Source organism: Betta splendens, chromosome 1 (genome assembly GCF_900634795.4).
Source record: "Betta splendens chromosome 1, fBetSpl5.4, whole genome shotgun sequence".
Classification (NCBI taxonomy): Eukaryota; Metazoa; Chordata; class Actinopteri; order Anabantiformes; family Osphronemidae; genus Betta; species Betta splendens.
The window spans coordinates 2755409-2783123 of NC_040881.3; the positions used below are offsets into that span (position 1 = coordinate 2755409).

The following is a 27715-nucleotide window of genomic DNA, read 5'->3' on the forward strand; positions in this document are numbered from 1 at the left end:
TATTTGTTAAATTAGTTTATTAATAGGTGAAATGCATCGACCACGAATCAGGAGGGAGCATATTGTGAGGAGACCTCAGAGTCAGGCCTCGGTGTTGTAAACTGAGAGGTCGGAGGCCACGGTCACTATGAGCTCCCATGGGAACTGGTTGACGGGTCTGTTGACTGTGCCCTGCTGCCGCCTGCCTTCCCTGATCATCAGCAGCACGTCCTCGTCGTCCAGGATGCGGATGAGGTCGCCCTCGGGGTCGCGGTAGTTCAGGGCGATGTCCTGCTGCTGGAAGACGTTTCTGTGGGAGACGCAGACGAGACGGAGGCGTTTTAGGGTGTTTGTGGTCACGCGAGCGAGCGACGTACAGTACAGGAGGAGTCTCACGTCTGTGTGAGTCAAATAAGCGATCAGTTACAATGAGCGAAGAGAAAATGTAGTTTCCAACATGTGGGCAATAAAAGTTAGCGCAGTGAAAACGCACACATTTACAATTGAAGCTTTCATGTCTTCTACAGCAGGTTTTTATGATTCTACTTTTCATGTAGGGTCTCATTAGGACATTCTTTGACAATAAAGGCCTTTTATGTGTTCCTTGTTTTATTGAGCATTTTGCTTGAATGTTAAAGCCAATAAAGACAGTGAGAGTCGAGCTAATGACGGCCCCCACACGGCTTTTGTTGATACAATATTGTTTAATTAAAATTTTGCCGTGAGAATTATCACCAGGAAAACATGTGCAGCGCAGAAGAAAATGGGTAATAAGTAGATATTGCACCGCCTTCTCTGCATTCAACGCTTTGCAATTAGCAGCGAAGCGCGGCAGAGAAAGGCAAACGGCTTTTATCGAGTCCTGGAGGAAGAAGCACGCACGTTCTACACAAGCAGTGAAGCCGAAGACGCGTGACCTGCAGCCGCACCAGCACTGACGGACTGAGATCAGACAAATTCAGTCTCTGCTTCCAGTTCACGTGTGGATCAACTCACTTAGCTGAACCTTTAGTTTCTAAACCCTCCTGCTTCTTCTTTCCTACTGACTGTCTCCTCATTCCTCCGCCGCCACCTCCCCCTCCCCCCATCAGCACTGAGCCATATTAAAACTCAGGACCAGGGTCTCATCCATCCTACTCCAGGGCACAATAGGCCCGAACACAGAAAAACAATAATGAGCAGATAAGCGGCGGAAATGAACTGATTATGAATGGGGTGGGGTAATCATCACAGAGCTCACCTATCTAAATTACCAGATAATGAGACCGAGGGAGAAGGAGAACCAAAGAGATAAAAAGAGGAGCACAGACATGATGGTGTAATAAGCATGTGCACGTGAGTCCAAGGTCCCAGGAGCCAATTTGACAAGCTCTGTTGATTGGCAACTGGCAATTTGCAGGTCTGCTGCTGCAAAGAGGAGAAATATGTCGTCCATTAGTACAGAGAGCGAAAGAACTCTCTGCTTCCTGAGAGATTTATCACAACTACACGCAAAATACTGAGGAAGCAAAGTTTGGTACGTTCAGTACAGCGAGAAACATGAGGTGGAACTGAACAGAGTGGACGCGAGATACGAATCTGTCATTTCTGTCCAATTATTCAAATAGACTGATTAAAACAGGTCAAACCCTCATAACAGTTTTACAAAGAGGAGGTTAAAGACCGCGTGAGCAATTACTGAACAACACGGAAGCAAAAAGCTTTCATTATTTCTGTTCATGTGAAAATGTGCAGGTTGACGCGCATCATTAACGCAGCCGTCACACGCTCGCTTCGCTCCAACCTTTCAGCCGATTCGGCAGGTTCCTTCTCCATTATCACATTCTGTGGAAAGTGTTGCCGTTCAGCCACAGGTGTGAGTCTGCGCGCGCTCATTTCCTCTGCAGTGCCTCTATCCTCGGATGTCAGCAGTGAGCGCACAAACACACGACACACACACAAGCACTCGTCCAGTAAAGGCAGCTGCAGGGCGACCCCAGCGGAAGCAGCCGTGAGGCCAACCGGGTGCAGGGTTCGAGCCTCACCTCATGCGCGACAGCAGGTCCTTGTGCGTCGGCTGGATGCTGAGGTCCTCCTGCACACACACGTCTCTGCGGAAACAGAGCACAAGCATTCAGCGTCTCAGACGTCAGTCCTGGCATCAGCAGCAGCAGACGTGCGAAGCGTCGGTCCAGGATGACATCACAGCCCCTCGGACTGAATGGGGCCTGAACACACCTGGCCTCCACTCCAGCCGGGGTGAGCAGGAAGCAGTGCAGGCAGCTGTACAGGTGGGCTCCACCTTCACCATCAGAGTCACTGTCAGGGAGGGCCTTTATCACCTTCACAAAGGATTCTGGGAAAATGCCCGTCTGGTTGTTTACGGTGCCCTGGAAGGAAAGACAGAGTCGGCGTGAGGGAACGTTGGAGGACGGGAACGATGATGATGAGTCTGAGAGGAAGCACCGCCACAAACAGGACTCCACATCTGCAGTCACGCGAGTCATAGAGTCTGAGCTCATTTATCTGAGCCATAACTGGAGTCAGTGACGTGACTGTCACACGGCGCCCACTTCATTCCTGCTCCTGAACCTGGACCTGGACCTGGACCTGGACCTGAACCTGGACCTGGACCTGGAACTGGACCTGGACCTGGACCTGCTCCTGAACCTGGACCAGAACCTGGACCTGGACCTGGACCTGGACCTGGACCTGGACCTGCTCCTGCTCCTGAACCTGGACCAGAACCTGGACCTGGACCTGGACCTGGACCTGCTCCTGAACCTGGACCAGAACCTGGACCTGGACCTGGACCTGGACCTGGACCTGGACCTGCTCCTGAACCTGGACCTGGACCAGAACCTGGACCTGGACCTGGACCTGGACCTGGACCTGGAACTGGACCTGGAACTGGACCTGGACCTGGACCTGAACCTGCTCCTGAACCTGGACCAGAACCTGGACCTGGACCTGGACCTGGACCTGGACCTGCTCCTGAACCTGGACCAGAACCTGGACCTGGACCTGGACCTGGACCTGGACCTGAACCTGCTCCTGGACCTGGACCTGGACCTGAACCTACTCCTGAACCTGAACCTGGACCGGACGCGCTGCGACTTTGCTGCGTTCTCTGCAGAACCTGCAGCAGCTGTGGCTCCGTGCCCCGGGTGCGTTCGCGGCGTTCATCATGTGTGTTCGTCACGTCTCCCACCCACACCCGCTCTGTCCGTGACTAAATCAAACACACTCAGTCAACTGTTCACAAGTTCTAAGTGTTGCATTGACCTCATCCTCCCCAAAAACACAGCACTTATTCCTGCTGTAGCACAGGATGCCAGAGAAGAAGGAGCGAGCGCCTGGCAGCGTTGCATAAACACACACGTCTTTTCTGTTACAGACTGTGGATGTCTATAGAAAGCAGAGCAGGAGGAGTGCATCCTCCTCCATCTATGTTGATTCTTACCCATCATGTCATCCTCCACCTCTTTCCTCTCTCTCCCACTCACTCGCTCGCTCGCATGCTCGCTCACTCACTCACTCACTCACTCACTCACTCACTCACTCACTCACTCACTCACTCACTCACTCACTCACTCACTCACTCACTCACTCTCGCAGCTCCTCTCTCGCTCTCCTCAGCACCTCACACTCCTATCGCACACGTTTCCTGACCTTTCTTCAAGCAGCCGGTGACGGAGCAGGATTTCTGTCCGCTGCCACTGACGTTACAGTGTTGTGCGTTTATGCTGAGCAGCTAATTAAAACGTCCCACATCCCGTTTTGGACGGGGACACGTGCGCGGTGCAATAAGGACAGGGAGCCGGTGTTTCTGCAGGGGAAAGTGGAGCAGGGCAGCTCACAATGGGAAGGTGCTGCCAGGATGAGTCTCTGAAAGTTGGATCATATTCTGTAATTAAAGCGAAGAGACGCTTTAACTAAATGAAAATTAAGTATTAAATAAAGTCAAATGGACACTCCCAAAAAAGCATCACACCTAAATGAGATTTTTGGATAAGATCATTAGTGAGGTGTCAGAGGAGCTGAAAGCGTTCCCTCATAAGCTCACACACATCCAGTTCATCCACACATGGAGCTGCAGATCGTCCCACAGGAAACACACGTGTCCACATGTTTGTCCTGCTCATTTACAGCCTCACTGCTCGTTTTCCTCCTGCTCTGTGATCTGAATCCCAACCTCCATCTGCCATTTGCTCCATTACTCTCCTCGGTCCCGGTCCAGATGCCTTTTCTCTTTGTCTCAGCTTTGTTTTTTCATCCCCCCCCCCCCACTCCTTCCACTTTCTCCGCTCCTCTCTCATCCTCTGTTCTTCACTCTCTACCTCCTTCGCTACCTCTCTCTCTCCTCCCCCCTCTCCTCCTCCACTCTCGCTCTTTATCTCCATTCTTACCTCCAGCCAGTCGGCGTTGACTCGTCGCAGCAGGAAGATCACTTCTCCCTTCTTAAAGTTCAGCTCCGCCTTGCCGTTGCCGCGAAAGTCAAACATCGCCTGGGAGACGCACACGCAGCGACACACACACAAAGAAGAAATTGCACACGTACGAGTCAGTGAGAGGAGAGAGGAAAGAGAGAGGGGAGAGACGGACACTCATCACAAAGAGAGAAGGGACGGTGAGAGGAGATGGGTAAGACTCAATACACTTTTACCGTTGATAGTAATAACAATATGAATGATTTTTATGAGTCAGAAAGAAAAGTTAAATTTTAGAAAAGTCAAAAAGAAAAATTAAAGTTATGTAAGTAATTAATTTTGCCTAATGTCGTAAACCAAATAAAAATGTGTGACATATGATGAATGAGAAGTGTCCCAAGAAGTGTGTGAACAGAGAAAGTGTGTGTTGTGTGTGTTGTAGTGGTCAGCGTCAGTGCGTCCAGAATAAAAGCCTGTCAGAGTAGAATTAGCATTTAAAGTAGAAGCCAGTAGAGTCATTAGAATGAATGAGAGCCCTCGAACACAGATGATGAAGCAGCCTAAACACACACACACACACACACACACACACACACACACACACACACACACACACACACACACACACACACACACACACACACACACTGCTAACACTAAGTTAGTGGATTTAAAAGAAGTTAAGATGCTGAGGAGACGCTGGGAATGAGAGACGGTTGGAGAATAAAAGAGGCAAAGCCAGAACCAAAAAAGAACGCAGAGTGGATGGAGCAGTGGGAGGAAGGTGAAGATGAGGGGGAGGAAGAGGAGGAGGAGATAAGAAAAGTGAGCGTTGAACAGAGGTGTAGGACACGCTGCTTGTTTTATAAGTGAGAGTTTGAGCCAGAGAAGCTTGAAGGACTTTTACTGCTCCTTTGTTGTGTTTCTCTACTTGAAAAGTGCATATTAGAATCATTTACTATTGAGAACATGTTCAGACTTCACATAAATGAAGTGAAATGCACACACGCAGCAGCTTAGAATCTTAAACAACCTGTGCTGTGACTCAGACCTCTGCTCAGGTCAGATCTCGTTGACCTCACGCTTCTTCTGCCTGAACCAGACCAGCGTGAACACGGGTCCACAGACGTGGGCTTAATGAAGCTGGGAGGGGTGTGTGTGTGTGTGTGGGGGGGGTTAACAGCCGCCCTGAGGACCGGCTCACGCCGTGACCCCGGGCTGCCGTTAATCCGTTGCTCCACACATGCTCATGTCACAGCTGTGATTCGCGGCTGGCTGCAGTTTATCTGTGGTGTGAAAACGTGTTGGAGGTGATTCGCCACTGCACAAACTCCAAACGGGACGTGATCCAGGATGAGGACAAATCCATCCGTGTACTATTGTGTTGCTATTTTTTGCTGCCTTGTCTCTAAATAAAATGCCCAAACTGCAATGGTTTGGGGTTCAGCAGACAGAGAACGCTGTTTCTTTACATTAACGTTATGTCACGTGCTGTATGACAGACGACACACACCAAACCTTGGCCCAACTCTCTGATACTAAACAATATTTGACCCGATACTAATTACTACATCCACCACACGTCCAACATGCAGCAAGTACCACGCTGGTGCTGGAGCTACACACTCCCATCTGGACCCGTCTGTCAATGAGCAGAACCCTGTACAGTGGTCAGAGCCAATTAGGCGTTTACTGGAGCAGGGGCCCGTTTTGACGGCTCTGAAGGAGGGCGCATCACGCATGGCGCCGCCCGTCCAGGCTATTTGGCGCCGGTGCAGCTGGGATGCGCAGTGAAAAGCTGTTCTCTAAATGTGGCCACGCAGCCCTTGGGTTCAACCAGTCACAGGAGCAATCATCCGGCACAATTAGACTCGCGCCGACCCTGCCTTAATGAGCTTGTTAGACCCTCAGCTCGTTAGCGCGGCAACAGGGGGTGGAGATGAGAATGACTTCCTCTCTCCTGACGTTTAATGAAGCTTTTTAAGGCGATGGCCCACTTCCTGGAAGGCCTGGAGTAAAGGATAATATTAGGCTATGCGTGTAAACGCCGCTATGAATGAGCACGAGCTGCGGTGGCTGACGAATGCAACGCTGACTCTGATTCCATTTGGCTCCTGGTTTTCTCCAGAGGACAACACGTGGCCCTTTAGTTTCTAGATGCTCCTCTGCTTTTGCAGAGCGCCTGCTAAGCTACCTGTGTGTGTCTGCCATTTGGTGCTTGGCGGGTGGAGACACTGGGTTGAATGGGTTCAGCCTTTGGTGCCTTTGTTGTTCTGAAAACGAGAGGCTGCTGAAGCAAGTACAGGTGTAAAGGCAGTACAGATGTGTGGAAACATGTGGAAACAGGTCCACTGTGGCAGGAACAGCAGCACTCAGTCGCCTCCACATGAAACAGGTAGCAGTGAACTTTACTCTGTATTACTTCATCAAAAAAGGATCTAATTTCGGCGATACTGGCTCTGATCCTCACCCTGATAAGAGCTGCTTGATGTTCAATGTGACATTTTTGCCTCGTGGCTCTGTTTTACCCTTTATCTGCACATAATTGCTTCTTTGTTTGCCTCTCTCTTATCCGGCTTGTGAAGCTTTAAAAGCGTGTGCCAACCAAAAGCAGGCCGTCCCATTGACCTCGTTTGAAGCTTGTTTGGTCACAGCCAATAGCAATTACCCATAATGCCATTGGGGGCTAAGCCTGAGTTAAAACCAGGTGGAGTGCGGTGAAGTGGTGCAGCGCAACCGCCAGCTCCACTGTGACAAATACCCGGTGCCTGCTCCGGTCCGTCGGGCTCAGACCGGCCGGCACTGACTGCGGTTTGGACCGAGTCTAACGGCCGCTTGCAACAGACAGCAGGACATGCAGAGACACACACAAATACTCAGAGGAGCACTCATTTATCCCAGAGAGAAAGAGCTAAAATAAAACGTTGAGTAGGTTGGCAGCTTCGTGAGTAGAGCACACCAGTGTTTTACTTCTGTGTGGGAGAGAGGGGAGGCAGAGGGAGAGAAAGAGAGTTGTTGCTCTTAGTTTGCCAATAAAAGACCATTGGAGTGTGCAGGGAGAGCTGCAGTGTGTTTGTGCAACGCTCAGTGTTCATTTTTCTGTTTGAAATGGTTCAAGCTCACAGGTTTAAGAGCTGCATAAAGACACACTTCACCTGCAGATACTGGCGTTACAGAGACGGAGCCCTTTCCTTACAGCAGAGCACATACAGGACAGGACAGGTCTGATCAGCCAACGGAGCAGAAGACACCAGCGTGGAGTTTAGGAGGAAAGGGTAAAGTAGTGACGTGAAAGAGGAATAAATGAATCTCCAACTTGTCAGTCAGTGAATGAACATCTGAACAGAGAAAGCAGCATCTGTCCGTCTCTGGACAGGTCAAAGCTGCCACCTGCTGAATAGCAGTGCTTCACTACAGTTGCATGCAGTTTGTCCAAAGTGTGGAGTAGCGTGATGGTTGTCATCCATCTGTCTGCACTATCAGCAGTATCACTCCCACACAGCATTAATAATCATAGCTACTACGAGGCAGCATCACTTTAAAAATAGACACGGACCACGGTCATGACTGAGCATGTGTGCAGGAGTAAGAGCAGCTCTAGTTTGGCTTCGTCACTGCTTCAAAGGCTTGAAGGTTTAGACTTCAAGGTTCCAGGGTTTGGGATCAACTCATGATTAGAGGCTTAGATGCAGCTGTTATAGGTACGCATACAGTACAACTAGAATGAGGTAAAACGTGTGTGTCTGAAGGTCAGTCCAGGATTGTGCTGACTGGACAAAGAACAGTTTATTGGCAGGTCACCCGGTGTCTCTGCTGCTGAATCACCATCTACACATCGCAGAGACACATCAATCCACCACATAAAGGTAAAACAAGCGTAGAACATAACTTTGTTTTAGCAGAGGCTGTGAATGGAATAGAAATGAGAGGATGTGAAGGAGCGAAGGACAGAGAGGGAGGAGAAGCCACAAGGACAAAGTTAAAGGCAAGAGGTGGGAACGGGGGAGAAGAGCGGGAAGGAAGAGGGGTGATAACACCAGAGACATGATACAGAAATTAAAAAAGGAAGTCAAGCGAGGCAGGAACCACTGATGAGGTCGACGGAGTCGCAGACAAGAGGGAGGAGAAAACTCTTAGCCAACACTTGACAAATGAAGCCATCCTGGCTGTTTTGTCACACGGGTCGATACGTGGGTGCGTGTGCGACTCTGCTGAGTTGTGTGTGTCAGTCATGAGGTGCTGTCAGGATCACATGCGATGCTGAGGGGTGATGCAGTGCATTGTGAGTGGGCGTCAGACTTAAAAGTTGTTACTCTGTGGGTGGACGTGGAGACTGTAGCCAGAGCAACAGCAAAAAAATGCAACGGCACGTACCTCCGCCCGGGGGGACGAGAAGAGCTCCATCTTCGGCTTAACCGTCTTCCTGAAAGTCAGAGAGAAGAAGACAAAGTGTAAGAGAACATGTGCTGGATGCAATTTCCTCTCAAGTGGCAGAAATGGGCCGTTCAAGGCCCGGCGCAGCCCTAAACGCTGACCTCTCAGTGGCCGCTGTCAAATCTCAGCTCTCGGCTCTGGAGACGGGACCCAAATACATTTGTGCGGATGCTAAACGGCCTCAGACCGTGACCTGACGCTGGCAATCGACTGGTTTCACCATAAAACATGTGATAAAATGCGTTTGATCCATTTAACAATGGGAGGAACAGTGGAACGTTAGAAAGAGGAAATATCCAATAAACAAAGGGTCAAATTTTTACAGCTGAATCCAAAAAAGGTCACAATCAAAAAGCAAAGGACGTGATGAGTTTGTCTTTGCACCATCTCCTATTGTGAGACTTCCCCTTTACCACATCGCCTGCTGGTGCAACCTAACTACAGAGAAACGGGCCAATTAGAGGCCAGATGAGCCGTTGTGAATGAGGAAGTAGACCCTGAAAGGGGATTTGTTCTCCCAACGCCTCAGCGCCTCTGCAGCCGCACAGCTTCCTCTTTATTCGGCTCCATCCACGCACTGGGTGAGGTAAAACAGACATGTGAGGATGCGATGGAGGGAATCTAAGCCTCACAACTCAAAGGCTTGATGCACAGCTGCACCACTGGTGTCTGGACCGATGCAGTGATGTCCTCCAGAAACATGTGGAAGGCATGAAGGCATGCAGCACTACAGAAGCTTCCAGTAAACTGGAACAAGAAGCTATTTACCAGTTCAGGTGAACCAGTTTCAGTTGTGTTCAGACAGGACAGCTTCTCCCTCCGTGACACGGCCACCTCCAAAAATATGATGGAGTCGCCTCAGAGTCACCTCAGCGGGGACGTGGTAATGATTCTTTAAAAATATCTTTGCTCATTTGTCCCGTAGAAGCCATGTGTCCCGTCAAAGTGCTCTCATCCAGTGTGAGTCACCCTGGATCAGCTTGGTGTAACACAGACCTGCAGCTCCAGAGGAAGTAAACACTCATTCATTTGTCTCATGCTTCTTGATCAGAGCATCTGATGCCTCACACGCCACGGTTATAATGTGAGGACCTCAGGTGCTCCTCAGGGCTCTGCAGGAGTTTTTTATTCACAAAGACGTTCTATGCAAATCAAAGTGGAGCCCAAACCTGAATAAATAACCTCCTTCATTAGTAATTGCAGGTACTTCAGCTTTAAGCCTGATTCACCAAGGCTGTCACCTTTTCACCTTCACGCTTTGCATAATTGGAGCATTATTCCTTCAGATCTGAAGTTTTAACGGCCATGTTGTGTGAATGTGATTTGGGGATCAGAATAATCAGTAACAGGACACAGTGATAAGGTTTGTGCTGGATGACACGTGGACATGGTTCCTTTACATCTAGGCCCCCTGCTGCTAGCGGAGCCCTGCTAACTAGGTGCTGTGCTACAGTAGCAGGTGAGGCCACAGCTTACACTTTGCGGGTGGGGGGGCGCAGGCGCCTAAGGGCTCTCGGTTGGTGCTGCGTGTCCTGGTCCGTCTGGTAGAAAAACATCCTCAGACTCTCGTCAAGCAGAAACCATATTGGCAGACTCAGCAACCTCTGGGATGGAAGAGAGAGAGGGAACGTGAGGCGAAGAATGAAAGATGAAGGAGCGGTGTTTGAAGTGGAAAATGGGGAAGACGGAGAAGAGAAGGAAAGAGTCAGAGAGGCCGTCAAAGACAAGAGCGGCGGCAGGAGAGGATGGAGGAGGAGAAGCCGGGGTCGAGAAGGAAGGAAGGAAGCGAGGAAGCAGTGGATGAGGAGGAGATGAAGCCAGAAAGACTCCAAGCGCAAGCGAGCGAAGGCGAGCGCGTGTGGCGAAGTGAGAACCATGTAGGTTGCGGGGAAAAGAGCAAAAATCAGAAGTGAGTGAGTGGGAGAGAGAGAACCTGATCGTGTTTTTAGCGATGGAGCAACGCTGAAACATGTCAAAAGTCCCACAACTACAGTCAGTCAGACGTGATGTGGGCACAGGGCAGAGCAAAGAGAAGAGAGCGGCAGCGCCTACGCGGAGCTCCATCTGCAAACCGCTGCTGGAAGATCCGAGTCAGCGCTTATCCACCTACAGCATCGCTATCGCTCACCCACTGCTCGGCAGGAGATGGGAGGCTGCACGGCCAGAACCACAACCAGAACCACAACCACAACCAGAACCTCACCTTCACGTACGTGTTGAGCTCCGGGATCCTGCTCTCCGCGATCTCCCGCTTGTTCCCAACGAAGACTTTGCCTGCAGAGACACAAAAAAGACAGTGTAGGAATGAAATCACTGAGTCAAGCTGGAGTTCAGACCTGAGGTCAGATGTATAATTTAAAGCCTACGTCACATCCCACGAATGCAGTATTAACCGAGCTTCAGCCCAGGTGAACACAGTTAGTCATTTAGCAGCACATACGTGGAAGTGGAACTTTTGTTTGCACCATATCTCCATATTTAGCTGCTGGAATTTTCAATGACAACATTATTATAATAATTACGGTGTGGTCTGTGTCCACGGCTGATTGCAGGAGCACAGTCGCTCATCAGTCTCCGCCTGAACCCGCTGCAACGCGTGTGCAGCTATTTCCAGACTTGGAATTGAAATGGTCTTTATTTCTCTAACCTTCCTTAAGAGAACATCATTCTTCAGACATATTACCCGTCATCGCTAATATCACAGCGGTCCAGTCCGCGCTGACGAGGCCCCTAATCCAGCCCAAGCCTTCACCCAAGGCCATCTAACACTGCTGTTAAATCAGATTTAGCACACTCTTAATGACCCTCGGCCACAATATTCAGCCCTCTCGCTTCTCTCAATTTCTCTCATCTCATTCACTCTTGAGCCCAATAACTCACTCGACCACTCGCAGACACAGATTCACTCATTTACTCGCTCGCTGATGAATCGCCTGCTCGCCGGGGCTCCACTCAATAAACGCTCCGTTGACCTTGACTGTGTCACACACTGGTTTCTTGTTCTGTTTGGTTGTAAGTCAACATACATGTGGTTAAAATAGCGAATCAGACGAAACACACCAAGAAAACTAATTTGTAAAATAAATTGAGAGATAAAAATAAAGCTGCCAGCAGCTGTTTGATGGGACAATACAGAGCCGTACCCTTATTTTTCTGCTGCTGTACCATCACCCCCCCCCCCTTGTCTTTCTTATTCCCTTTCCATCCTGATGAGATCTGGCACTGCAATTAAACCCATCACATCTAATATTATCCAGCAGACTCCTCAGTGGCAGATGCTAAATCAGAGTTTGTGGGAAAGTAGAACTTTCCTAATAAAGCAAGTGACTGAGAGCTGCAGCCTTAAAGTGTATCAAGAATTTATGCTAACACGTCCACAGTAAATGCAATAAATTACCGCTGTCTCAGAAAATAAAAATGAGATCGAAATGAGGCTGAATTTGATATTGAGCTCTGTAATGGTTTTACTTGAATCAACTATGATAAATGACACAATATAAAATAATTTGCATGCATCACAGCTGCTCAGACACGAGAGAAAATCTGGGTATGAGGGAATATGTCACAGATCAGAGCTGCTGGTAGATCAGACTGTATGTGTTTTATATAATTAAAATGACATATTTAAGAGGATTCTGTGGTGTAACAGCAGGAGAGCACTGTACTTACTGCTTCCCTGTCATGTTGTAGATGGAATAACTAGGCAGGAATGCTTCATGTCCTGTGAGTGAAACGTGATTCTGACACACAGTTCTATGGTCTCTACGACCCTCACCTGGCACATACACATGACCTCAGGGGGGAGAATGTGAGGGAGGACACAGCGCAAGGCTTGTTCTGAAGGACCGGCTCAGATTCAGCGCTGGCAGAGCTCCATTCAGAACACAGCTCCCCAGGTGCAGCGTGAGGATCACCCACATAACGTTAGGATTTCATCACATTCCTGGTGGTTTGTGATTAGAGCGAGATGCTGCCGGACAAAGAGATTCATGACTTACAGTATAAACATAACACACAGCTTCTAATCGTGTGTTGCAAAAGGTCAAAGGTTTAATCAGAAACCAACCCCAACACTTCAATAACCAGAGAACGCGTATGAGATGCTGCACATCCTACACATGCAGCACTGCGCAATGCACCAAATGTAATAACTGGAGTGATCGCGGTGGAACTGTGCACACACCTCGCTCTCATCGCTCACAAATCGATGGTCCGAGCCTCTCACTCAAAGTCCTTCAGGCTCCTATTAGTGCAGATGCTGGTTTCCAGCTCGCGATAATCAATAGAGACGTGGACGGCGACTCCCAGACAGACAGAATTATGGGAAAGCAATTAGCTGCAGAATAAAAGGGGAGCAGAGGACGAGAGGACAAACGGACACAGTGACAACGTATGGACCGACATTAAGCAGAAAGCAGCACGACGCACACTTCTCCACCTGCTGCTACTGGTTTTGACTGTTATTCTGTTTAACGGTTCTCAAGACAAAATCCTCCTCTGAGCACTTTAGTAACGGCTCAAATATCCAGACGCGCTCAGCTGGTTCAGTTTCATCTAATTGTCTCCTTACAACTTTGCCAGTTCCTGCGATTCGTGCAGCTGGAATCCAGTTCTTCAGGCAGAACAGGAGCTGGAACATGTGTCGGTCGTGTGCGCTGGACGTGGAGCTGCTGTGGGCGACTGTAAAACGCCTTGAACAAACGTAGAGGGAATGTAGGTTGGAGGCAGTGTAGCAATAAGACACATGGGAGACTTCTGTTCAAGCTAATTTCACCCAATCAGACGTGAGCAAGCTGAATATTACAGGACAAAGCGACACTGTTATTCAGCAGTATTCAGTACAGCAGAAGTGACGCGCTCACAGTCATTTGTGATGCGTCGTCTCTAGCACAAGCAGTGAACTGAGCCTGTCACGCGTGCTCCGTGTGCTCCGTATGCATGAAGATGATGCGAAGAGAGCGTTTCCTCTGCAGTCAGTCAGCAGCAGCGAACAAACCACTGACGGCCTGAAAAGGACAGTAGACCCGTTCTCACAGAAGCAATAAGAACGTGAGGACGGACGGACGGACGGACGCATCACAAGTCTCCTGACTTCATTAGACATTGCAGCAGTTTTGCAATGAACTATGAGCCAAAGAGACGCTCAGGTTTAGAAAGAGGATCGTTGCTGCCTAAAGCTTCAGTGACCACAAGCCTTACATCACTCACTGCAACCTACAGGAAGGAGCACCCTCCACCTCCACCAACACAGAGACGCTGCGTGGAGCTTGGACCGGTTGGTTCCAGCTGAACCTGTGTCAGACAAATAAACACGAGCAGCTTTTCTCACATCCTTGTGCTGATGCTGACTTGAACCCGGAGACTGGAGCCCAGAGAACCGCGCGGTTCGGGTCATGGATGAGGGGTGGGTCTGCGTCGCGACACTCACCCGGCAGAGACGGCAGCACGCAGGTGTTGGGCCCGGGTCGGTCCGGGTCCTCAGGGGAGTATTTGGACTCCAGGATCTGATGCAGGTTGAAGAACTCTCTGTACCTTCTGTAGATGAGATATTTGCTCCCTCCTTTAGTCTTCACCTCAATAACAAACAACTGGAGGAGGAATAACACAGAGAAAGCAGTGTGAGAGCACATCCAGGCTCAGTCAAAGGTTGGACTTTGTGAACTTACAAAGTAGTCGATGAAGCCTTTCTTCTCCTCCACGTCAGCGATGCTGGCGCTGACAGGGACGTTGTCCGGCAGCTGATCGAAGTCACTAACAAACATATCAGGGCACGTTTCTATGATTTCTAGTTTCTCGTTTTTGTCATGTGAGAAAATAAACACATCAAAAGATCTTTACATGTTCGAACCACAGCTACAGAACAAATAACTGAATAAACTTCTGACTTGTTCTACTTTAGTGATGAAACCAGAAGCACAGAACATCTGCACGGGCGCCTCTAGTTTCATTGTGACCTCAGAAACTAATTTTAGGATCAAAGAAAATGTAAAGTGAAGCATGACAAAATACCAACATCACGTTTTGTGTTAGTACAGAAAATGTCCATGAACAAAAACCCGGATCGCTCAAGACTTGTTAACCTTATACAGTAACTGTCAGTTAAGAGCGATAAACGCGCCGCAGCCGCGGCCACTCGTTCGTTCTGAGCAGGTGCTTTGGCGCAAATCAGCGCACTCACCTCTCATCTCGTAACTGCTGCGGCAGAGCCATGTTGTGGCGCACAGAGCTGGACACGCGGAGACAGTTGAGTTCCCACTGCAGCAGACGCGCGGAGACGCCGGTCACACCCGCACTGGCCGCGGACTGCACCTGGAGCTGCGACGCAGGCGCAACAATGCGGAAACCCGCAAGCAGGAAGAGAAAGCTCCGCTTAAAGGAGCAAAGTTACAGTAGCGTTTTCTGTCAGCGACTGCATGGGCGGAAAAACAACCCCAATTAGTCAGCTGATGACGTTTGGCAGAGTATTATTTCTATTTGATCTGATTATAGACGGTAAATGTGTGAAGCTGAGACGTGGCAGCAAAGGCTTGATTCACAACAAGTCTCTGATGCTCCTATGCTTTTGTGTTGGAAACCACAGTTGAATTCATTAAAGGTTATGGAAAACACATGACAGATTGGCCTGACTGACTATACTGGGAAGACTGGGTGCACTGGGTGCACTGTGCAGGTTGGTGTTTTAGAGCGAGGAGGCTCAAACCTGCCTGGTGTTGTGCGTCTTGTGCGTCTTGTGTGTTGGTGGTGCACGTAGGAGTCTTTGATGCAGGGTCACCGCTTCTGGAGGAGCACGTCTTGTTAAAGTGATTTTGCTTTTAGAAATGTGGTGCAGGTTTACAGACAGTAATAGAAGGAGTCACAAGATATGCAATGTAAATATAAAGTAACGCAAACTTCATGTGATTTCACTCTGACTGTTCTCTGTGTCTTTTATTGTTATTACGCTTTGATTCCTTCCTATGGTCATTCTTTAAGGATACAGACTCTCCTCCTTCCCTGCAGCTCCCGCCGACGCGCCTCCTTTAACACATCACTTCTAATCTCATGATAATCATCTCATTAATGTTTAACACACATGCAGGTGTGAAGTCGACTTGTCACGACTCAGTGTTGACCTCTCACCTTACATTTGCTGTTTACAGTGACTCGTAACTGCAAACAGGCAGCGAAGGCTGGTGAATGACTCCAGAAGGATTCACCCTTTTTAAAGGAAGGTTTATGGGCCGTATGGGACTAAATGTAGCTTGATTAGTGCATTAAACATAAAATGTCATGAGAAAGAGAAAGAGAAAGTGAGCTCAGCCTGTCTGTGTGTTTGAGATGACGCACACTGATTGTGATCATTGTGACTTCTTTCTATCCACTGGCAGTAAAAGGCAGGTATTTATTTAAACTGTCCAAACAGATTGAACACAAGAACCTACCAGTTGTTCTAATTAATGCTGGAGGTGTAGTCTTCTGCCTAGTTGTTTCAGATTTATGACCAAATCTGCTGCTCACTGCACAAACACTGAGAAAAGTGTCAGCATCTGAGTGAGACTGAAACAAAGAGCAGGTACTTCTTAGTTACTCAGTTAATACCACACTCGGCCTGAGATGGAACGCTGCTCGTAAAACGCACCAGCAGCCATGAAATGTAAGGTGTGTGTGTGTGTGTGTGTGTGTGTGTGTGTACCGAGTTTGATGCACGTGTAACTAACTCCAAATACGACAAACACTGATAATGAAATTGACACAAGCTTTTTGGCTTTTTTGAAAGCTAATCATATTCGGCCTGTTCAAAAGCCCATCAGTGCCTGGAATGACGAATGTAAGAGGACAAGGACAATGTAGATGCAGTGTGTATACTGTATATACATTAGCAATACAAGTAATAGCATGCACATAATTGAATAACAGAAAAGTTGATTCTGTTATAATTACTTTCTTTTATTATACAACCACACAGAACCCGTTTACACACAACTCCTCCTGCAGTGATTTGTCTTTATTTGTCATTCTATTTAAAAAAGCACCCGTATGAAGTGGATGCTTTTCCTTTACTTTCTATTCTATCTCATCCTAAACCATCTTTAGATAAGGTGAATGTGGAGCTCAGGTCTAACAGGTCTGACAGGTCTGACAGGCCATCGTCCTCCTCCTTATATAACTGCTGCAGCTCACATGGCAACCTACATACCTGTACAGGTGTTTGGCTTCACTGACCTGATGGAGTCTAAGTCTAAACCTGATGGAGTTTAAGTCTAAACCTGATGGAGCTCTAGTGATGGAGTCTAAGTCTAAACCTGATGGAGTCTAAGTCTAAACCTGATGGAGTTTAAGTCTAAACCTGATGGAGCTCTAGTGATGGAGTCTAAGTCTAAACCTGATGGAGTTTAAGTCTAAACCTGATGGAGCTCTAGTGATGGAGTCTAAGTCTAAACCTGATGGAGTTTAAGTCTAAACCTGATGGAGTCTAAGTCTAAACCTGATGGAGTTTAAGTCTAAACCTGATGGAGCTCTAGTGATGGAGTCTAAGTCTAAACCTGATGGAGTCTAAGTCTAAACCTGATGGAGCTCTAGTGATGGAGTCTAAGTCTAAACCTGATGGAGTCTAAGTCTAAACCTGATGGAGTCTAAGTCTAAACCAGGTGGTGTGTCGAACTAATAAACGGTTTGTTTCAGTGGTGAATCAAACCTGTACTGTAGTGCCATTTGTAATACAGCTGTCTGGTGGTCTTTTATAGCCTGGATCTTGTTTTTATACCAAGCGTTTGCTCAGGTTCAGTGACTACTGCAGTCAGTGCAGACGCTGGGTCCCCCCTTGCTTATATTTAGGGCCAGTCTGTGTAATCTGTGTGTGAATAGACGAGGGATGTCCCGTCACATGCTGCACACCCATAACACATGCTGAGTTGTGGCTTGTATCTCGTTGCCATGACGACCGACTGTCAGTTGGTGCTTATGAACACAGTTGATGCCTTTTCCTCCTGTTCTCTGCCTGTGACTGTCATTATCCTCCACTTTATGAAGCGTTATGTCTCTTTCACTGTCACTTTTTACTGGTTTATAGGACTTTTGTTTGTCTATTCTGCTCTCGCCCGTGTTAACAGCATCAATACTTTAACGTGATCACCATTAAGAGTCGTTCTCCAGTCTTGTCTTGGCTCATTTGATCTCATTTATCGGCATGTTTCTCTATGTAGTGTTTGTCCTCCCTGTCTCCTGATGCTGCTCCTCTACAGCGCTAACAGCGCTGACAGCTAATTCAGTAGAGACAAGTCTTGCTCTTATTATGCTGAGTGCAGTTCTGTTTCAGTCCTTTGTCTGCTCGTAATGACTTAATTTGTGTGTGAAGTGTAAATTATATAGCAGGTCCAGCTACTTCAGCTTCTTTAGTGTGTTTTATTTTATTTTACTGTTGTTTATTTGTTCATTCATTTCCACTGAGGAATGTGAGGCTTAATTTGCAGTTTGTGTAATGATAAATATAAAACTGCTTTTATTTTTTTTTGGACTCCAACAACTACTGGGATAAATAATAAAATCTTCACTAGGTTCAAGAGCAACAAAAGCTGTGATGTACAGTAAGTGACTTTACAACATGACGACAAAGTAAATGAAATCAGAAAGTGAGAAATGTTTATATATATTGTTAATAGGCCTGTGTGCAACCTCTCAGTCCTGCAAAGATGGTGTGTGGCCCTTGTCTTTGTAACCTCCCACCTTTCTCAAAATAGAGGGAAAACTGAGAGGTGAGGATGTGGTGGGTAAGTGGGAGTGTTTGGGGTTAGTGTGTGTTATTTAGAGGCGGCTATTAAAGTCTTATAGTGTCCTCCTCGTGAACCTGCTCATCTTACCTCCATCACCTGCGGTCTCTGTTTTCATCTCACTCGCTTGTCATCTTGCCCTTGTTCTCTCCTCTGGTATACTCATCTTCTCCTTCTTTAAGGTACAGTAAGACAGAAGATGAATGCTAAATGTTGCAGGAGTGTAAATATAATTAAATAAACATAAATGAATATATAAAAAATAATAATTCGAACCTGGAGAGTGAAACAGGAGAAACATACTCTAACTGAGGTCTAGTGCCCTGGAAATGGATCCCAGGTTTCATAGATGCATGTTTGTGCAGGATGAAGCCCCACATTCTAACACAAAGTGTTGTTTCCCTTCTTCATTGTCTTCTCTGCATCATCGATAGTTTGTAAAATGTAATGTTGGGAGCAGGAGTCGGTCTAATGCTTGTTTTCTCATGTGGCACCATGAACAGGTGTTGATGCTCTATGGCATATGTCTACAGTAAGGATAATGCATAGCTGAAATGTTGTTACTATTATAATTGAACCCTCCTGAAAACAGAAGTCCAGATGCTCAACTACCACCTCCTCAAATAAAACTGGCTTTAGAAATAATACACAACTACTTTTAAACAGCTTCTGCCTCCTTCAGAAAAATGTTTGAGAGTTTAGGAGTAAGGGCACTTTGCTGAGGCAACTCAGGTTTTGTTCTGGTGTTTATTTATAGTCAGCCACTGGCGAGGATTGACTTTCAGTCTCTGTGATTTGATGAATAGCACTAGTACCACAGTGTGAAAGTCTAACCTCACTTATCCATCAAAGCGGTCATATTTGTTCAGAGAGCAGAGTGGTCTCGTTCAGGGTTTGAAGAAGCTGACTGCAAAGGGTTGATAGAGGTTGATTGAGGCTGATAGAAGCTTTGGCCTCTTGACTACAGGAGAGTTTCTTTAACCTCAGCTATCATCTGTAAAGCTCAAATTCAAAGATGTTGGGGAAGGACATGAACGCTTTTCGTTTTTCGGAAGGACGTTTGCAAACAGTAAGTCAAGTGATCCTTCACACCAACCTGCTGGAACAGAATTAATCATTTAGGTCACCAACACCTCCATTCTGGGGTAAAACCATACACGCAGGTAAAAGACAGCACCTCATTCTGAGAACTCAGCCGGTGAACAGGACTCACAAGAAGCCTCCAGTTCTGCGCTGACATCTACAGGCTGATGCAGTGAACAAAAATATGTTTGGTTTTGGTTTGGATCAGAGCAAAGGTTAGAAGTCTGCCTTTAGTTGTGATGGTTAGCGTTAAGGGGCTAGGGAGGCATTATGTCAGTGGAGGTCCTCACTTCCATGGAAGTACAAGGATCAAGGGTGTGTGTGTGTGTGTGTGCGTGTGTGTGTGTGTGTGTGTACTGTATGTGTGTGTGTGTGTGTGTGTGTGTGTGTGTGTGTACTGTATATGTGTGTGTGTGTGTGTGTGTGTGTGTGTGTGTGTGTGTGTGTGTGTGTGTGTGTGTGTGTGTGTGTGTGTGTGTATATGTGTGTACTGTATATGTGTGTACTGTATATGTGTGCGTGCGTGTGCATGTGCCCTTGTTGTGCTAATAATGTAATAATGTAATCCTACCAGGATCCTCAGGGTCAAGCTCCTCTGCGTCTACGTCATCTGATTAGAAGAATATTTTATTTATGGCTATATTGAACAAGCAAACCATCCTGAAACACTTAACATTCATCGCTGTCTTCTGTCTTTCTCTCACTTCTACTTTGCTTTTCTTCAGCTGGAAAAATGGTGATGACAGATTTGCTGAAAGCTGAGGAGATCAAGAAGGCTCTTGATGCCTTTGCAGGTCTGTCAGTCTTGTAGAGTCGACATATTTTTAGCAAAACAGACACATACTTTGTCTGTCTTCATTGACATTGTGCGCCTGTTGCTTTGTCTTTTGTAGCAGAAACATTTGACCCTAAAAAGTTTTTTGAAATGGTGGGAATGAGGGCCATGTCAGCTGAGAACGTCAAGCAGGTCTTCAAGGTTCTGGATGTGGATGGTAGCGGTTTCATAGAGGAGGAAGAGCTCAAGTAAGAAACTCAAGCATGAAGGAGCAGTCGAGCAGAGCACATGCACCAGGTCCGTTCACGTTCCTGCCTCTTTCAGGTTTGTACTGAGGGGCTTTTCCAAGGAAGGCAGAGATCTGACTGATGCTGAGACAAGAGCTTTCCTCGAGGCCGCAGACAAAGACGGAGACGGCAAGATTGGCATTGACGGTAACATAAACCCCACCATGACGATTGAGCTGAGCAGAAAGGAAAGAGGGCAAAGAGCAGAAGTTGACTCATCAGTAGCATCAGTTTTGCTGAATGGCCTGTTCATTTGTTGTGTCAGTAAATAGTAATTAGGTTCTTCTTTATCTTTTTCAGAGTTCGAGGCCTTGGTGCATGAGTAGGAGCAGCTGGACACCCCCTTCTCTCTGCTCCCTCCCTATTGTCCTCGCATTCATGTTTTGTACCTGCCACCTCCTGTCATCTCCCTCGGGACCCCCGGCTTGGCCAGAAACAGGCCGATGGAGAGCAACCAGGAGGAGGAACATTCAGGCATCACATGCACCTGTTCATTTACCATGTTGTTGATCTATTTAAACACTTATGCTGTATGGGTTTCAGAAATATTCTTACTGATTACTGATGAGGATAGTTTGTGGTTTCAAAACAGGTGTTGCTAGTGCTGTATGTGGTGTAGATGTTATAAAGACTCCTTAAATCTTAATTTCTTTTCTGTGTAATTCAGGTTGTGTATTTTGTCTGCTTTTACTTCTAGATGCTCACATATCAGTGCATTTTGCTCCCACCGACCCTCATTCACCTTCCTCTGCCTCACCTCCACTCCTCTATCCCTTCGTCCTCATCACTCCCTGCCTCCATCAGATGATGTAGAAAATATAATGATATATATGAAAAGCTGTGAAGACAGAAGAAGACATCTGAGTAAGAAATGGTAATAAAAAAGTGAGTAAGAGCTGTTTCTTTACTTGTGGTTACTCACAACAAACACAATTAATGATCAACACACAAAGTGCACTAAAATACAGGAAAACCACCACAGCCGAGGTAATTGCAAAAGTACAACACCTAGGTTAGAAACTGGGACCTTAAACATATGGAAAACCAGGAGTCAGGTTGGGTTTGTTCTACAATTAGGATGAAATTCAATATTTTTTGTGACCTCTACACAACTGAGCAAAGGACAAATAAGCATTTACTATTATCAGCTTATAATAAAAATATAACCTTTAGGAAAGTTGACTTGCTAAAAAGGTGCTGGAGCCGCATGCAACAGCTAAAGATAAGAAATCTGGAAACAAGGATTTAGCTGCGAGTGAGAAAACTAACATGAACATTTTACCAAATATTTGCGTAGATATTTTTATCACAAGAAGCAAATGTGGAATATGTTTGTGACATAAATATTTAAATGCTGTACAAATAGAGGAAATGATATTGAATTATTTAGATGTTCTAGAGCTTCACTTGTGCTTTTGGTAAATTGATAATATCAAACTCTGTATAAAAGCCTTCCTCTCTCCATGTGGCTTAAAGACAAACATTTTAAGGTTAATCCAGACTAGCAGGCCCGTTTACAGACCCTGCTAGCATGTGTGCGTGATGTTGGGTCAGTGGATCTGAGGACCAGATCTGTCATTGGTCGTTGTGGGGCGAAGCTTTACGGTAGCAAATGGGTTTGTGCCTCTGAAACGAGAGGATGATGGAAAATGTTATTCAACACCTCACATGCTCATCCGCTGTCTACCAACACAAATGAAGAGACACACACACACACACACACAAACATACAGTGTATACACAGTACAGACTGGAAAGACACCAAACCCCAATCAGGGGGTGAACACGCGTCAGAGATGGAGATTTTTCTAAAAGAAGAATTACCTGGGAAACAGTGGATTTTCAGGTGTGCTGTGAGGTGACAATGCCTAAGAAAGGGCAATGGGGTTAGTGAACCGAGAGCAGACTTTACTCAAGCGTTTGGCATGTCATGTGAAGAAAGTCTTATTAGATTCAGCCTGTGGTACCTGGACATCCGATGTTGTTTCACTCCTCCTGTCAGGAAGGGGTGAGATTGGTTGAAAATCTGCAGCGGCCACTCTAAGACTCTGACTCTGTGGAGGAGGTGGAGGTGGAGGAGGTGGAGGTGGATGCTCACTGTAGCTCTTTGTTTGCTCCAGCTTCGTCTCCACATCTGGCTCCAGTTTCTTCTCAGGAAGAGGAGAAATCGGATGGCATTCTACAGAAGCTCTACGGTTGGGCGTGGCCGGGGGCGGGACGTCACCGTAGCTTTTGCTCTCTGATTGGTCAGTGTATGTGTCAGTAGGGTCCAGCAGATTGTTCATACTGTGACTTTTTAAAGAACCGCTGTGGGGTCAAAAAACTAGTGCTAGTGAATAAGTGAATAATTGATTTACAGGCATGCAACCTAAACATGAATTTTAGCTGTTACTGCAGACATTTTACGAAGCAGTCTCTTAAAAACATTTAGAATCTGGAACAGACCAGTGCTCCTGTAAAAGCAACTGTATGCTTCACTATTGTTACAAAGGAAGCTTTGCAGGTTGTATGTCTGCAAAACTCACACGGAAGCTGTCACACGAACATCCGTAACACTAATTCTAAAAGTTAATTGTTCTCAAAGATTCTTGTTGTTGACATTTCCTGCTTAGACTGACAATGATTCTCACCTTATTGCTAAAGTGTTGGATACATCTTCAATAGGAGTCACATAAGCAGCTGGGAACCAGCCCTGACTGGAGGAGATAAGACAGTAGCCACTTTAGGAAGTACTGCTTTCCACTAATACTGCTATATAAAGTATTTTCATACAGTGGATTGTGACATGAGATTTCATGGTCATAAATCATCACCCACCGTAGGCTGCTGTCAGTGCGACCATACAGCCAGCCGTTGCGAGGCTCCTGGACGAGCACGGTGACAGTCTCTCCCCTGTTAAAAGGCAGAAGTTTGGGGTTGGATGACGAGGGGTGACAGACTAGGGCTCTCATGGCTCTCCCTCCACCCAGACCTAGAGACTCCCCCACGGAGCTGGAGCGAGAGCGACTGGGAAGAGGAGATGGTGCTGGAAAGAGAGGAAAATGGACAAGCACAGAGTCAAACAAATGTTTGGCACAAACAGAGCTTTCTGTTTTATAATTCACGTGGGACTAAAAAGATTCATGTAAAAAATAGAGCGATTTAACTATTGAGAAGAATAGAACTCTACAAGCAGAAGTCTGATTAGGACATTCCAGCTCCGACCTCTAGAGGGCACTCTGCCCAGCGCCTGCTGCTCCCTCCTGGCCCAGGACATGTCTTCATCTCTGGCCACAGTCTGCAGCAGGGAGCTCACTGAGCCTCGCAGCTGGTCAGGAACAGCACATGAAGGTAAACCACCCGCTGCACTATTATTACTGTAGGTGAAAACTAGTACACAATACATACAAATACACATTCTAGAATCTTCCTTTTCTCTAGACTGAACTGTTTTACTGGTATCGATTGTTTTGTTTTACCCCATTCACAGTATTTCTAGCGTCATCCCTCTGAAGTTCCATTCAGACACTATTGTCCAAAGCCAAGACTGTCTGAGGAATAATGTTGACTAAAGACTAGCTTAAACAGCTAACCTCGTGAAGTGTTACCTGTAGCTCTTGATCCACATGTGTGGGGGTTCGAGGCCTAGATCCTCTGGTTTCATTCACTTTCTCCTTCCACCCATCTGCCTTCTGCTGGAGACTTGCACCGGTCTAACAACACAGAAGGAAGTTATGCGATCTATGATCAGCAAAAGCTACAAAACAGAAATGCTTTAAAAGATGAGACAACAAACAATAAAAACACATTAGATAATCAGCAATAGTGCAATAGTGGGTTAAGACATGTCACTGTTAATAATACAGCACAGTGATTGTTGGCTGAACCACACCTCACAGTGTTTAATCTATTTACCCATAGACTCTAACCTAACCGGTCGCTGTGAGGGGAAGGTGTGTGTTCATACTGCACGTGCACCTTGTTTATCAGGAACAGAAGGGACTGAGTGAGGCCACAGTGCTTCTCTGCCAAAAAGCGATACCTCCTCTCCTCCTCCTTCAGTATCTCCTGCTGGCTCTGCTTCAGGTACACCATGTACTCAGTGTTCTCCTAAAAGACACCGAAGAAGAACTAACTCAATTTACACTTAGCAGTGGTACAAAGGAAAGAACCCTGGATGGATACAGTAAACAGCTGCATATTGTGTGAACAGAATGTACTGTACATTAGTGTTATTGTATAAATCTGCATAAGGAACATATGCTGCGTAACTACCAGAGAGTCTCTGTAGGCTCCTCGTCTGAGCTGTTTCTCCAGAGCCTCTGCTTGATTCCTCACCTCCAGCTCATATACTCTACGACTCCCCTGCAGCACAAGCACAAACAGAACTCTGAAGTGGGAAGCTTCATGTGTGTTTATCCATCTGGACACTGGATTGCAAATTTAGACTTTAGGAGAGAGCAAAATAGAATATCATGGTTCCCGTCTGTGAACTTACATCGATGTACTCCTCGTCCAATTTGACATTCTTTTCCATGGCTTGTAACACTTCTATCTGGAACCATCGAAACTGTAGCAGAGAAACAATGTTTAGGCAGCAAAGTCCTGACTCTTGTTTTAATCTATATTGCTGCCTGTTTTGGTTAGGAGTATACCAACCACGCCCTCCATCTCTGCAGTGAGCCTTCTCTGTGTTTCTGATATCTGGATCAGCACATCCCCTGGATGAAAGAAAACCACTTATTCCATAGAATTTAATTTAGTTGAATAAATCCAGCAGTGCTTTCTGATACTCTCTGCCTCTAACTACAGTAGCTGTCCTGCTAAGACAGTGGAAAGTTGGCCCTTTTATGATAGAGCTACCCCGGGTCTTGTCTATTGTCATGGACTGTGTTTGAGGTAATGAATTGCATGCAGCTGAAAGACTGAGCCTATGTATAATTCAGGGCTGTCACACAATAGGGTCCCTGGTCACACGGTGGCTCCCTGACCTTCTTAGTGAACCAACCTAGCAGAACCATGTGTATCAACTTGTGCTAACACTGATGTCTGAGGACACACTCACAGTGGGGATGTGTTAGAATACTGCTAATACTGCTACAGCAACAATGCTAATGTACTGTATGGAGCCAGGGTGAAAGTGAGGCTCGTGGAAACAATGCAGTCAGGCCAACACACAGACTGATATGAAGGAGGAGAGGAGAGGATGTGGTTGTAGGGTTGTGGTTTCTAGGATGCAACAGTGCGATGGGGCTTTGAAATTAGCTTTGACATTAACAAGTGCTTGGTCACGTCTAAAGGATAATATCTCTCTGCAAATCCAAATGCAAATGCAACATATTACAGGGAAGCCTGTAATGGAAATAATGATAGTGAATCACACACACACACACACACACACACACACACACACACACACACACACACACACACACACACACACACACACACACACACACTCACCAAGAGAGCGCGATGAAAGCGTGTGGAGAGCCTGGTCACCCATCTTGGCCACAGCGCTGAAGTAGGCCTCACCGCACACCGCTAAGGCTGCAGCACACAAACGGATCCACAAACAGACACATGTGGACAAGCCTTGATTATCACAGCACGACATGGTTGGTACTTTATGAGCATCACAGCCAGTAACAGTACTATTTCATGTGTTATGTGGGATTTCAGTGAAGGAATGTCTCCACGACTGTGGATGTAGATTCGACTGTGTGTTTTGTGTTGCTTCATGTTCATACAGACATATGTTAATTCACTTACAGGTCACTCACTCACCTTGGAAGGCTTTGACATAGCTGCTTCCTAAAGCTACAAGCTTCTCGAGTCCTGGGTTGAAGTGTTCCATCAGATTCTACAGTAAAAATTCAAATTCATTTCATATCCAAAAACACAAAAAAACACATGACTAACAAACCAGAAAATGTTAACTGTGACTTAGAACTTCATTTTTCATTTGAAAGAATACATAACCTATGAGTTCAATGAACAGATCCTATAAGAAGAGAACAAGTATCCACCAAAACTCACCGAATACACAGTAAGAGTTGCTCTGTGAAGCTGGTCGCTGCTGGGTCCCGACATCCTCACCAGGTTCAATAGATATATGACACAACTTCAAATCAATGTCAGACAGAAGACAGTCTGTATTCCCATTCAGAGCTTGTCTGCTCAGTTCTGAAAACACCGCTTTCCTCCCTGGCCCTTGTTTTCTCAGCTTGTAATGAGCTTGGACATGTTCTACGTCAGCATTTTTAATGGAAAGAGTGAGTGAGAAGGGAGAAGAGAGTAGGTGCCACCGATATGACCGGGCCACATCAATTATTGATCGGAGCGCCTGAAACAAAAGAAGTGCAGCCAGCTGCTCAACAAGCTGTGACGTAGACTCACACCTGAAACGGCCTCACATCTAGTGAAGCCAACGGCTGCCTTGAAATACTTTAATCTCAGTCTAAAACAAACAGCATTCAGGGTTTGAGGCTGAAACTGTAGCACTCACTATAACATCAAAACTTATTGCATCTCTTTATTCTTTTCAAATTTCGTTTGACAATTTCACTACATTAGACTTTAGTTATTAATTTAAATATTAATAATAACTAAACAATATTGATGCAACCACCGTTAATAATGATTTTGAGATGAACATTTATAAAGAAAACATATAGCACAATATCACACCACTAATAATGTGGATTTTACTTATTATCTCTTAGTACGTAGTTACAAGTAGTCTAAAGTCTAAACTACATCTCGTTCTCCTTCTGTTTCTAATTACATAAGTACATAAATGCATATTGTGATATCATATTTCTAGTATGCAGAAATCTTGTAAATATTACATTTAATCTGTATTAAATATGTAAAAGACTTAAAATTACATTTTTAATCAGTAGGACGCCTGTTGAATTTGATTATTACTGCATGTTGTAGATACAGGACTCTGTGAGGACGCTCTTTGGCTGCTCTACTCAGCAGTAGATACATTTTCCTTCAAAAAGGCAGTGTCATCAA

The 27715-nt window shown here is 46.3% G+C and overlaps 3 protein-coding genes across 7 annotated transcripts; 1 reads left to right on the top strand and 2 right to left on the bottom strand.

The window, feature by feature from the left end:
* On the bottom strand, window positions 1-16429 carry ncf4 (neutrophil cytosolic factor 4). 4 transcript variants are annotated; one of them, XM_041069767.2, is made up of 10 exons: window positions 15001-16429; window positions 14489-14573; window positions 14251-14410; window positions 11026-11096; window positions 10299-10426; window positions 8763-8811; window positions 4368-4466; window positions 2197-2348; window positions 2004-2069; window positions 1-289 (listed from the first exon to the last, which is right to left on the bottom strand). In XM_041069767.2, the coding sequence occupies exons 1-10, from the start codon at window positions 15030-15032 to the stop codon at window positions 82-84; spliced, it is 1050 nt and encodes a 349-aa protein (XP_040925701.1). In that variant the 5' UTR covers window positions 15033-16429; the 3' UTR covers window positions 1-81. The 4 variants fall into 4 exon arrangements, with proteins under 4 accessions (XP_040925701.1, XP_055364236.1, XP_055364237.1 ...); XM_055508261.1 differs by lacking the exons at window positions 14251-14410; window positions 14489-14573; window positions 15001-16429 and adding exons at window positions 11737-11824; window positions 12598-12792; window positions 13006-14043; XM_055508262.1 differs by lacking the exons at window positions 14251-14410; window positions 14489-14573; window positions 15001-16429 and adding exons at window positions 11737-11824; window positions 12598-14043.
* On the top strand, window positions 4388-21608 carry pvalb7 (parvalbumin 7). Its single transcript, XM_029175422.3, has 5 exons — window positions 4388-4602; window positions 20377-20445; window positions 20545-20674; window positions 20751-20860; window positions 21014-21608. Exons 1-5 carry the CDS (start codon window positions 4599-4601, stop codon window positions 21037-21039), a joined length of 339 nt encoding a protein of 112 aa, XP_029031255.1. The 5' UTR covers window positions 4388-4598; the 3' UTR covers window positions 21040-21608.
* On the bottom strand, window positions 21330-27673 carry baiap2l2b (BAR/IMD domain containing adaptor protein 2 like 2b). 2 transcript variants are annotated; one of them, XM_041069728.2, is made up of 15 exons: window positions 26732-27673; window positions 26480-26555; window positions 26156-26242; window positions 25352-25413; window positions 25191-25262; window positions 24968-25057; window positions 24671-24802; window positions 24301-24405; window positions 23918-24020; window positions 23531-23738; window positions 23344-23409; window positions 22812-23020; window positions 22681-22708; window positions 22538-22581; window positions 21330-22339 (listed from the first exon to the last, which is right to left on the bottom strand). In XM_041069728.2, the coding sequence occupies exons 1-15, from the start codon at window positions 26783-26785 to the stop codon at window positions 22314-22316; spliced, it is 1362 nt and encodes a 453-aa protein (XP_040925662.1). In that variant the 5' UTR covers window positions 26786-27673; the 3' UTR covers window positions 21330-22313. The 2 variants fall into 2 exon arrangements, with proteins under 2 accessions (XP_040925662.1, XP_029030976.1); XM_029175143.3 differs by having other exon boundaries at window positions 22681-23020.
* Window positions 27674-27715: the final 42 nt, after the last annotated feature.